The 13,179-nt window shown below is 43.9% G+C and overlaps 1 protein-coding gene across 1 annotated transcript in view; it reads left to right on the forward strand.

Moving 5' to 3' along the window:
* ipo11 (importin 11) overlaps positions 1-13,179 on the forward strand; it is a 711,960-nt gene that overhangs the window by 558,150 nt on the left and 140,631 nt on the right. Inside the window, exon 29 of the mRNA XM_067986592.1 lies at positions 8,965-9,049. Within this exon, the coding sequence (XP_067842693.1) occupies positions 8,965-9,049 (85 nt within the window). The remainder of the gene's footprint in view (positions 1-8,964; positions 9,050-13,179) is intronic.

Here is a 13,179-nt window from a genome sequence, read left to right on the forward strand (position 1 = left end):
TGATCCACCCATGGCTAACTAAAGAAGTTAAGGATAGTATTGGATTACCACCCAATCAGTCTACTCTCAATTATCAGCAAAGTGATGGAAGGTATCGTCGACGGTGCTATCAAGCGGCACTTACTCACCAATAACCTGCTCACCGATGCTCAGTTTGGGTGCCGCCAGGACCACTTGGCTCCAGACCTCATTACAGCCTTGGTCCAAACATGGACAAGAGCTGAATTCCAGAGGTGAGGTGAGAGTGACTGGCCTTGACTTCAAGGCAGCATTTGAACGAGTGTGGCACCAAGGAGCCCTGGTAAAATTGAAGTCAATGGGAATCAGGGGGAAAACTCTCCAGTGGCTGGAGTCATACCTACACAAAGGAAGATGGTAGTGGTTGTTGGAGGCCAATCATCTGAGCCCCAGGACATTGCTGCAGGAGTTCCTCAGGGCAGTGTCCATACCCAACCATCTTCAGCTGCTTCATCAATGACCTTCCCTCCATCATAAGGTCAGAAATGGGGATGTTCGCTAATGATTGCACAGTATTCAGTTCCATTCGCAACCCCTCAGATAATGAAGCAGTACAAGCCTGCATGCAGTACAAGCCTGGACAACATCCAGGCTTGGGCTGATAAGTGGAAAGTAACATTCACGCCAGACAATGACCACCTCCCCATGACATTCAACGTCATTACCATCGCTGAATCCCCCACCATCAACATCCTGGGGTCACCATTGACCAGAAACTTAACTGGACCAGCCATATAAATACTGTGGCTGCAAGAGCAGGTCAGAGGCTGGGTATTCTGTGGCGAGTGACTCACCTCCTGACTCCCCAAAGCCTTTCCACCATCTACAAGGCACAAGTCAGGAGTGTGATAGAATACTCGCCACTTGCCTGGATGAGTGCAGCTCCAACAACACTCAAGAAGCTCAACACCATCCAGGACAAAGCAGCCCGCTTGATTGGCACCCCATCCACTACCCTAAACATTCACTCCCTTCACCACTGGCGCACAGCAGCTGCAGTGTGTACCATCTACAGGATGCACTGCAGCAACTCGCCATGGCTTCTTCGATAGCACCTCCCAAACCCACGACCTCTACCACCTAAAAGGACAAGGGCAATAGACACATAGGAACAACACCACCTGCACGTTCCCCTCCAAGTCACACACTATCCCGACTTGGAAATATATCGCCGTTCCTTCATCGTCGCTGGGTCAAAATCCTGGAACTCCCTTCCGAACAGCACTGTGGGAGAACCTTCACCACACGGACTGCAGCAGTTCAAGAAGGCGCCTCACCACAACCTTCTCATGGGCAATTAGGGATGGACAATAAATGCTGGCTTCGCCAGCGACGCCCACATCCCATGAACGAAAAATAAATAATTAAAAGAAGAGGCCTATAACGTTGCCAAGAAGAGTAGTAAGCCTGAGGATTGCAAGAGTTTTAGAAACCAGCAAAGGACAACCAAAAAATTGATGTTAATGGAGAACACAGAATATGAAAGTAAACTGGCAAGAAATGTAAAAACCGATTGTAAGAGTTTCTACAAGTATGTAAAAAGGAAGCTAGTAGCAAAGGTAAACATTGGTCCCCAAGAGGCTGAGACAGGAGAAAATATAATGGGTAATAAGGAAATGGCAGATGCTTTAAACTAATATTTTATGTCTGTCTTCACAGTAGAAGACACAGAAAGCATACCAGAAATAGTGGAGAGCCAAGAGGCTAATGAAAGTGAGGAACTTAAAGTAATTATTATCAGTGGAGAAAAAGTACTTGAGAAACTAATGGGACTAAAAGGCAAAAAATCCCCTGGACCTGATGGCCTATATCCAAGGGTTCTAAAAGAGATGGCTGCAGAAATAGTGGATGCATTGGTGGTGATCTTCCAGAATTCCCTAGATTCTGGATTGGAAGGTAGCAAATGAAACCCCGCCATTAAAGAAAGGAGGGAGGGGAACAACAGGCCAATTAGCCTGATACCGGTTGTCGGGAAAATGCTGGAATTCATTATTAAGGAAGTGGTAACAGGGCACTTAGAAAATCATAATATGATTAGGCAGAGTCAACATGGTTTTATGAAAGGGAAATCGTGTTTGACATCTATTAAGAGTTTTTTGAGGATTTAACTAGCAGGGTAGATAAAGGGGAATCAGTGGAAGTGGTATATTTGGATTTTCAAAAGGCATTCGCTAAGGTGCCACATAAAAGATTGTTATGCAAGATAAGGGCTCTTGAGGTCGGGGGTAACATATTAGCATGGATAGAGGATTGGTTAACGGACAGAAAAGAGAGAGTAGGGATAAACGGGTTATTTTCAGGTTGGCAGGCTGTAACTAGTGGGGTACCGCAAGGATCAATGCTTGGGCCTCAGCTATTTACAATCTATATTAATGACTTGGATGAAGGAACTGAGTGTAATGTATTCAAGTTTGCTAACGATACAAAGCTAAGTGGAAAAGTAAGCTGTGAGGAGGTACAAAGAGTCTGCAAAGGGATACAGAGAGGTTAAGTGAGTGGGCAAGAAGATGGTAGATGTAGTATAATGTGGGGAAATGTGAGCTTATTCACTTTCGCAAGAAGAATAGAAAAACAGAATATTTTTTAAATGGTGAGAAACTATTCAATGTTTGTGTCCAGAGAGACTAGGGTGCCCTGATACAAGAAACAGAAAAAGTTAGCATGCAGGTACAGCAGGCAATTAGGAAAGCAAATGGTATGTTGGCCTTTATTGCAAGGGAATTGGAGGACAAGAGTAAGGAAGTCTTACTACAATTGTGCATGGCTTTGGTGAGTCCGCATCTGGAGTGCTGCGTACAGTTTTGGTCTCCTTATCTAAGGAAGTATATACTTACCTTAGAGGCGGTGCAACTAGATTAATTCCTGGGATAAGAGGGTTGCCCTATGAGGAGAGGTTGAGTAGAATGCGCCATTACTTTCTGGAGGTTTTTTTTTAATTCGCTCATTGGGTGTGGGCGTCGCTGGCGAGGCCAGCATTTATTGCCCATCTCTAATTGCCCTTGAGAAGGTGGTGGTGAGCCGCCTTCTTGAACCGCTGCAGTCCGTGTGGTGAAGGTTCTCCCACAGTGCTGTTAGGGAGGGAGTTCCAGGATTTTGACCCAGCGACGATGAAGGAACGTCAATATATTTCCAAGTCGGGATGGTGTGTGACTTGGAGGGGAACGTGCAGGTGGTGTTGTTCCTATGTGCCTGCTGCTCTTGTCCTTCTAGGTGGTAGAGGTTGTGGGTTTGGGAGGTGCTGTCGAAGAAGCCTTGGCGAGTTGCTGCAGTGCATCCTGTGGATGGTACACACTGCAGCCACGGTGCACCGGTGGTGGAGGGAGTGAATGTTTAAGGTAGTGGATGGGGTGCCAGGATGGTGTCGAGCTTCTTGAGTGTTGTTGGAGCTGCACTCATGGTAATGCCGTTGAATGTCATGGGGAGGTGGTTAGACTCTCTCTTGTTGGAGACTGTCATTGCCTGGCACTTGTCTGGCGCGAATGTTACTTGCCACTTATGAGCCCAAGCCTGTATGTTGTCCAGGTCTTGCTGCATGCGGGCACGGACTGCTTCATTATCTGAGGGGTTGTGAATGGAACTGAACACTGTGCATTCATCAGCGAACATGCCCATTCCTCACCTTATGTTGGAGGGAAGGTCATTGATGAAGCAGCTGAAGATGGTTGGGCCTAGGACACTGCCCTGAGGAACTCCTGCAGCAATGTCCTGGGGCTGAGATAATTGGCCTCCAACAACCACTACCATCTTCCTTTGTGTAGGTATGACCCGAGCCACTGGAGAGCTTTCCCCCTGATTCCCATTGACTTCAATTTTACTAGGGCTCCTTGGTGCCACACTCGGTCAAATGCTGCCTTGATGTCAAGGGCGGTCACTCTCACCTCACCTCTGGAATTCAGCTCTTTTGTCCATGTTTGGACCAAGGCTGTAATGAGGTCTGAAGCCGAGTGGTCCTGGCGGAACCCAAACTGAGCATCGGTGAGAAGGTTATTGGTGAGGAAGTGCCGCTTGATGGCACTGTCGACGACACCTTCCATCACTTTGCTGATGATTGAGAGTGGACTGATGGGGTGGTAATTGGCCGGATTGGATCTGTCCTGCTTTTTGTGGACAGGACATACCTGGGCAATTTTCCACATTGTCGGGTAGATGCCAGTGTTGTAGCTGTGCTGGAACAGCTTGCCTAGAGGCGCAGCTAGTTTTGGTGCACCAATCTTCAGCACTACAGCCGAGATGTTGTCGGGGCCCATAGCCTTTTGCTGTATCCAGTGCACTCAGCCGTTTCTTGATATCATGTGGAGTGAATCGAATTGGCTGAAAACTGGCTTCTGTGATGTTGGGGATATCGGGAGGAGGCCGAGATGGACCATCATTGAGGATGGGGATGTTCACAGAGCCTCCTCCTCCCGTTAGTTGTTTCATTGTCCACCGTCATTCAGGACTGCAGAGCTTTGATCTGATCCGTTGGTTGTGGAATTGCTTAGCTCTGTCCATAGCATGTTGCTTCTGCTGTTTAGCATGCATGTAGTCCTGAGTTGTAGCTTCACCAGGTTAACACCTCATTTTTAGGTATGCCTGGTGCTGCTCCTGACATGCTCTTCTACACTCCTCATTGAACCAGGGTTGATCCCCTGGCTTGTTGGTAATGGTAGAGTGAGGAATATGCCAGGCCATCAGGTTACAGGTTGTGCTGGAATACAATTCTGCTGCTGCTGATGGCCCACAGCACCTCATGGATGCCCAGTTTTGAGCTGCTAGATCTGTTCTGAATCCATCCCATTTAGCATGGTGGTAGTGCCACACAGCACGTTGGATGGTATCCTCAGTGCGAAGACTGGACTTTGTCTCCACAAGGACTGTGCGGTGGTCACTCCTACCAATACTGTCATGGACAGGTGCATTTGTGACAGACAGATTGGTGAGGACGAGGTCAAGTAAGTTTTTCCCTCGTGTTGGTTCGCTCACCACCTGCCGCAGGCCCAGTCTGGCAGCTATGTCCTTCAGGACTCGGCCAGCTCGGTCAGTAGTGGTGCTACCAAGCCACTCTTGGTGATGGACATTGAAGTCCCCCACCCAGAGTACATTCTGTGCCCTTGCTATACCCTTAGTGCTTCGTCCAAGTGGTGTTGAACATGGAGGAGGATTGATTCATCAGCTGGGGGGTAGGTGATAATCAGCAGGAGGTTTCCTTGCCCATGTTTGACCTGATGCCATGAGATTTCATGGGGTCCAGAGTCAATGTCGAGGACTCCCAAGGCCCTTGAATACCCTTGGATATTCAGCTCCCAGCCTTGGTCATCTGCGGCCTTGTTTCTGTAATTGCAATTATATTGTATCCGTTTACATCTATTTGCGCTGTTAATTCGTCTTCCTTATTACGAATGCTTCGTGCATTCTGATACAGTGCCTTTAGATTTGTCTTTTTAACATTTTTAGACGTCTGAACATTTTTTTGTCCTGTGGTCCTATTTGTCTTATTACCATTTTTTCCTATTTGTTAGTGCACTCTTTTGTTTGTACGCTCTGTCCCTTCCTGACACAATCTGGTTATCCCTACCCCAATCACTTTCCTGCACTGCTTCCTTGTCTTTTCTCTTTAGCAATCTAGATTTCTCTCCAACGGGACCCTCCCCCCACCCATCCCCCCTGTTATTTAGTTTAAAGCCCTATCTACCTCCCTCGTTACTCGATTCGCTAGAACTCTGGTCCCAGCATGGTTCAGGTGTAGTCCGTCGCAATGAAACAGCTCTCTCTCCCCAGTACTGGTGCCACGAATCAAAACCCACTTCTACCACACCAATCTTTGAGCCACGCATTCTTCTCTCTGATCTTAGTTGCCCTATGCCAATTTGCTCGTGGCTCAGGTAATAATCTATAGATTATTACCTTTGTGTTTCTGCTTTTTAATTTAGACCCTAACTGCTCAAACTCTTTCAGCAGAACCTTTTTCTTAGTCCTACCTATGTCGTTGATACCTACGTGGACCACGACAACTGGATCCCCTCCCCCCACTCCAAATTCTTCTGCAGCCCGGAGGAGATATCCTTAACCCTGGCACTGGGTAGGCAACTTAGCCTTCGGGACTCATGCTTCAGGCTGCAGAAAACAGTGTCTATCCCCCTAACTATACTGTCGCCTGCTGCAACCACCTTTTTTACTCCCCCCACTTGAACAGCTTCCTGTACCACGATGCCATGGTCAGTTTGCTCATCCTACCCGCAGTCCCCGCACTTGTCCACAAGGGTTGCAAGAACCTCAAATCTATTGCACAAGCGCAGGGACTGAGGCTCCTGCAATACTACCTCCTGGAACCCCGTACCTGCCTCACTCGCAGTCACACCCTTCTGTCCCTGACCACGTGTCAATTCTAAAGTATTTAATCTAAGGGCTGTGGCTGCCTCCTTGAGCAAAAAGTCCAGGTAGCTTTCTCCCTCCCTGATGTCTCGTAACGTCCGCAGCTCGGACTCCAGTTCCTCAACTCGGAGCCAAAGTTCCTCGAGCTGCAGACACTTACTGCAGATGTAGTCGCCCTGGACAAAAATGTATCAAGCTCCCACATATTGCAGCAACAACACATCTCCTGTTCTCCCATTATTTTATTTATTTAATTAATTAAGTTAGTGTTCATCAAATTATTTACCTCGTTTAATTTATTAGATTAATTAAATTAAGTTTAGTTTTTACAATTTAGTTATATGCTATATGATAACTTAAAACAAAATTCTATGATTCTACGAATGGAAGTGGCTTTGAGTTTATATTGGATTAAAATTTTCATGCACATTGATTCCTGGAGACAATTGCATTGTCCCAGAATGTTGAGATAGACCAAGGGGCATTAGAGGTTCCCAAACTGGGGAACCGTAACCCCTTCGGTGGGGGGGGGGGGGGGTACAATGAGGTTGTGGAGGGGGGCGTGAGGAAGATACTAGCTGTGACTCAGTAACAGCTAATGCATGCAGTAAGTATTTTCTCAATTGGTGACACTGTAGCATTCCCCTCAACTCTCTTAAGCTGATTCCTGACTATGCTCTCTCCAATACTCAGGCATGCCTTGCAAACAGTTCCAGCTTACAGGGATTTTCAATACTCCTCAGTTTAAATGTGTTTCTTTAAATTAAAAATAAAGTTGTTTGCCTTCTAGTCTGTACCCGTGTGCAGCATAAATTTCTTTTTGCAAGTGCTCATCAGCCCTGAGGTCCCTGCTGCCACAGAGAAATCAATCGCAGCAAGTCAGTTCCCCTCGACTCTGCTTCCAAAATCTGTTGGAGGGTTCTCAAGTTCTGCAGCTCTGTGGATTGTCCATTTTTCTTTGTCCGTGTATCTAAGTCCTCATGTGCCCTTGGGACTCCGAGCTGTTTAGAGAGAAGAGATAAATAGCCCTCCTTTAAAAATGACTTTATTCTGCACCTTTCTGTAGAGTTTATTTTGCCCTGCTTGGATTTCATGTTGCAGCTTGCTTGGGGTCATCTTCAATTGAGAAATAAATTAATAATGGCTTTCGCACTCATGGGTCCTCAATGTTTGCACAAAAATATTTAACTTCAATTTTACCTCTTCCACATCAACCCAACGATTCATTACCCCCTATTCCATCCTCAAACAAACTGACAACAGACCCATTCTAGTTCCGTTTGCAGAGGATTGTTCATCCTCCACCCGGCTCACCCAAAGCCGAAGAGGAGAAGCCCACAATTTTCCTTTCACTGAAGTTGATTACACTGTCATAGTGGCTGGCTTTCCTCGGATTTGCTCGCGCTTCGCCGGTTTTACTTTGTGTATTATGTAAAACGGGTTTCCGCTGGACTTCTGGCAAAGTAACGCCGGCGAACTGGGAGCGAATCCAAGAAATTTCCTGGCCAGTGAGTTCTAATGATATAATTGAACTTCAGATTGAAACCCAAAAGTGTAAGGGAGCAGAATTATAACAACTGAAGTGACAAAACTGTTGAAGTATTCTAACTAACCCTGGAAATGAATTCCACAGCCCCATGACCCTCTGTGTAAAGATATTTTTTCCTGCTCTCTGTTCTAAATCTCTCTTGCCCCTCGCTCTTGACCCCTCAACTACTGGAAACAGCCTGCTTCCACTATTTTATACATTCTATCATATTGTCCCATAATTTGCATTGTTCTAATGCAAAAAAGCCCCAATTTTTCAAGTCTTTCTATTTCCATATACCAGGCAGCATTCTAGTGAATCTGTTGTACCCTCTTTAAAGCCTCAAAATCGTAGCTATTGTGTAGGGCTCAATAATGCAAATAGTTATGGATGCCGTTGTGGGTTTCCTAGCAATGCTGGATGCATGTTTAATGCCAGCATTCTTATAGTCCAGCGTTGACGAGCAAATGATGATATATTTTGCAACTCTAACATTATCACTCCATTTCAATGCACCAGCATCCATAAAAAGGGGCTGGGATCCAATGGAAACAGGTTCCTGTCTAATTTTCCACCCGCTCTCCCAAGTATGTCAGAAAACCAGCGTAACTCAGGAGAAAAATCCTGCCTTGCAAGTCTAATGTTATTGATCACGTCTAGTGGGACTGGAACTGGATAGGCCAGACGAGAGTGACCCGCAATGTTGCAGAGTGCACTCAGAGTGACTCTTTTCCATTCACAGGTTTATGCTTATTAAATATAATCTATCAATAATCTTCCTGGTTTATTCTTTTTTGAAATTAATAATACCTCATTTTAGTCACACTGTGACACGATCCTGTCAAAATTTATAAAGAGCATAAAATGAAAATGCAAATGTTACAAATATGTAATATTGAAATGAGTAGCCATACTGAAGTGGATTAAGGCACTTGATACCAGTTATGTATAGCTGATTTGTTGATTTTGATTTTGAAATGATATACCTGTGATAAAAATAGTAGTTTGTGAGATTACTGGAACTCTCATGACAAAATTAAATACTTATGTTTATTCCTTAAACATAGCTGTATGGTGATGTCACATTTTGAAGAGCAAAAAGTGAGTGAAGATGAAGAACCCCCAACTGAACAGGACAAGAGGAAGAAGCTGGTAAGTAGATATTTTAAAATCTGGCATACTATAGTTCTGTTAGAGAGTTGTATTTGAGAGAAATAAGGATTTAACACAAATAATAACTTTACACTTCAACAAGATGCTAAAAATGCTAATTGTATTTTTCTTGAATTTTTTAAAAGTTGTTTTTTAACCAATTTTCTCCCCCTCTCCCAACACCTACCTCACTTGAAGGTGTGACTCTTGTGGTCCAATGGGCACCTGTTGTCATCTGGGTACCTTGCCCAAGTGGCCCTTAGTCATGTGTGAGCCTTGACAGTGAGTGTCATGAGGCTAACAGGGACATTATAGGTGAGTTAAATCCAGTTCTCACTGAAAGTCCACACGCTCTAGCTCAAATTAGTTAACTCAGCACGGATTTCAGATTGAACCTTCCTGGACGATGTAGCTCAGCTACTAATTGGATAACTTTGCTGAGCCAAGAGGGGAGTTTTAGTGGCATACGGTCTTAAAAGCAAGACTTTAGATATCTGGTTTACTGTATCTTAGTATTTTAACAGTTTGTGCAATAGAGTATTATAGTGTGGCCTTGCCATTATAATTCCCCCTATTCAGTGAGTTCCCAACCTTGGTTCAGCTGCACAGTGCAAAACAAGGTGCTTCTCCACTCAGGTGTATTTATACTGGACCCTTCTTAATGCACCCCCAGATGGTCAGATTAAGATAAACCAAAGGCAGAAGCATGAGCATAGGAAATAGGAGCAGGAGTAGGCCATACGGACCCTCTTGCCTGCTCCTCCATTCATAAGATCGTGGCTGATCTTCTACTTCAACTCCACCTTCCCGTCCTATCCCCAAAATCCCTAGATTCCCTTAGTGTCCAAATATTCATCGATCTCAGTCTTAAATATACTCAACGACTGAGTATTCACAGCCCTCTGGAGCAGAGAATTCCAAAGATTCATAACCCTCCCAGTGAAGAAATTCGTCTTCATCTCGGTCCTAAATGGCCGACCCCTTATCTTGAGACTATGACCCTGTTCTAGACTCTTCAGCCAGGGGAAACAGCCTCTCAACATCTACCCCTGTCAAGCCCTCTAAGAATTTTATGTGTTTCAATGAGATCATCTCTCATTCTTCTAAACTCCAGAGAATATGGGCCCATTCTACTCAATCTCTCCTCATAAGACAATCCTCTCATCCTAGGAATCAATCTACTGAACCTTCGTTGCCTCCCCTCTAAGGCAAGTATATCCTTCCTTAGGTAAGGAGACCAAAACTGTACACAGTACTTCAGGTGTGGTCTCACCAGAACCCTACATAATTGCAGCAAGACCTCCTTACCCTTATACACCAACCCCTTTGCAATAAAGGCTAACATACCATTTGCCTTCCTAATTGTTTGCTGTACCTGCATGTTAACTTTCTGTGATTCATGTACAAGGACAACAAAATCCCTCTGACTATCAACATTTCTTAGTCTCTCATCTTTTAAAAAATATTTTGCTTTTCTATTCTTCCTACCAAAGTGGATAATTTCACATTTCCCCACCTTATACTCCATCTGCCACCACCTCACCCACTCACTTAGCCTGTCGGTATCCCTTTGCAGTCTCTGTGCGTCCTCCTCACAGATTACTTTCCCATCTAGCTTTGTATCATCAACAAACTAGTTCCCTAGTTGGTTCCTCGACATAATTGTTCTAGAAAACTGTCTCAAATGCATGACCTCATCCTCCAAAACTACTTTTGCCAATTTGGTTTACCCTGTCTATATGAAGATTAAAGTCCCCCACCATTATTGCATTACCCTTGTTACATGCTCCTTTAATTTCTTGATTTATACTCTGTCCAACACTATAACTACTGTTCGGGGGCCTATAAACTACTCCCACCAGTATTTTCTGCCCCGTGTTATTTCTTAGCTCCACCCATACTGATTCTACATTCTGATTTTCTGAGCTAAGATCCTTTCTCACTACTGCTTTTATCTCATTCTTTATTAGCAGGAAAACCCCTCATCCATTTTGCCTGTCTTTTCTAAGAGCCAAGCATCCTGGAATATTTAGTTCCCTGCCTTGGTCAGCCTGCAACCACTTCTCAGTAATGGCTATTAGATCAAACCCATTTACCTCTATTTGTGTCATTAATTCATCTGTCTTGTTACAAATGCTTCATGTATTCAGATATAGCGCCTTTAATTATAACTTTTTACTATTTTTTTCTGATGTGACCTTAGTCACTAATGCCTTGTTACATTTGTTGAACTCTCTGTCCCTTCCTGACACACTCTACTTGTTTTTACCCAAATTGCTACTCTGCTGTACAGCCTTGACTTTTCTGTTTAGACTTATAAATTTACCCTTACCTGAATCCTCCATCCCCAACCAAGGTTGCTTGGTTGTCCAGTTGGTCACAGAATGGTGCATGGCATAAGGTTATATAAGGTATTGGTGAGACCGCACCTGGAATACTGCATACAGTTTTGGTGTCCACACTTAAGAAAAGACATACTTGCTCTCGAGGCAGTACAAAGAAGGTTCACTCGGTTAATCCCGGGGATGAGGGGGTGGACATATGAGGAGAGGTTGAGTAGATTGGGACTCTACTCATTGGAGTTCAGAAGAATGAGAGGCGATCTTATTGAAACATATAAGATTGTGAAGGGGCTTGATCGGGTGGATGCGGTAAGGATGTTCCCAAAGATGGGTGAAACTAGAACTAGGGGGCATAATCTTAGAATAAGGGGCTGCTCTTTCAAAACTGAGATGAGGAGAAACTTCTTCACTCAGAGGGTGGTAGGTCTGTGGAATTTGCTGCCCCAGGAAGCTGTGGAAGCTACATCACTAGATAAATTTAAAACAGAAATAGACAGTTTTCTAGAAGTAAAGGGAATTAGGGGTTATGGGGAGTGGGCAGGAAATTGGACATGAAGCTGAGTTCGGATCGGTCAATGCCCTGTGGGTGGCGGAGAGGGCCCAGGGGCTGAGTGGCCGGGTCCTGCTCCTACTTCGTGTGTTCTTTAGTTTTGTGGTTGGGATCAGATCAGCCATGATCTTATTGAATGGCGGAGCAGGCTCGAGGGGCCGATTGGCCAACTCCTGCTCCTATTTCTTATAAGCAAATTTCAAATGCAGAAGAATATATACAACTCTATTAAATAGAGAAACTATGTTCTTGGCACTGGAAAGATCTAAATTTATTGTACGTAATTTGGGCAGTTGGATTATAAAATCACTTTGCTGTATACCTTACTTTTGCAATAAAAGTTAAATGGTTTTTGGCTGCTGAAAAGTATTATGTATTTGTGATTGGCTAACATCTAGTCAAGCTTTCTGTAGTCATGAATTATTTATGATACCTTATGTATTACAATCATTAATGAAGCTGTGAAACAAGGAATGCTCAAATAAGTTATTCAGTTGCCAGTGATGGAATTTTAAAATGTAGTCCAATCCTTCAATCAAGCCTGCCTGTCTTTAATTCTTCAACTGGGACAGAGAAGGAGTAAATGGAGAAAAGGGAATGGAATTCCTAAAATGTATGCAGGATTCCTTCCTCAAGCAGTATGTTGGTAAGCCTACAAGGGCAGAAGCATTTCTAGCTCTGGTTATGTGTACTAAAATAGAACAGGTAGGTTAACTAAATTTGGGTGAGCACCATGGGAGTAGTGACCATAATATGGGTTTAAGATCCAACTAGAAATGGAAAAGTCAGTACAAAAACTAAAACACCAAATTCGATTAGGGCAGATTTTACAAAGTTGAGAAGTGAACTAGCAAAGATGGAGTACAAGGAGAAATTGGCATACAGGATTGTAGAGCAACAGAGGTGTGTTTTAAAAAAAAAAAAAAAATTGCAACGGTACAGAATAAGTATATTCCTAGTAGTTTCAGGATGCCATGGATAAATAAGGAGGTTAGAAGCCAATTAAAATTGACAAGAGGGCCTCTGAGGACTATAAAAATAATTATTTTTAAAAAGCTAAAGGAGAATATGAGAAAATTGGAAAAGAGGTTAAGATCAGGATACGGAAAGCGAAGAGTATAAGAAAAACATTTTTAAAAAAAAGAGAATTGTTAAAAGTGAGGTGGGACCTCTGAGTAGAGAGGATTATCGATTTCTAGATGATGATCAGAAAATTGCAGATATTTACCTAAAGAGAA

Source organism: Heptranchias perlo, chromosome 1, assembly GCF_035084215.1.
Source record: "Heptranchias perlo isolate sHepPer1 chromosome 1, sHepPer1.hap1, whole genome shotgun sequence".
NCBI classification, from domain to species: Eukaryota; Metazoa; Chordata; class Chondrichthyes; order Hexanchiformes; family Hexanchidae; genus Heptranchias; species Heptranchias perlo.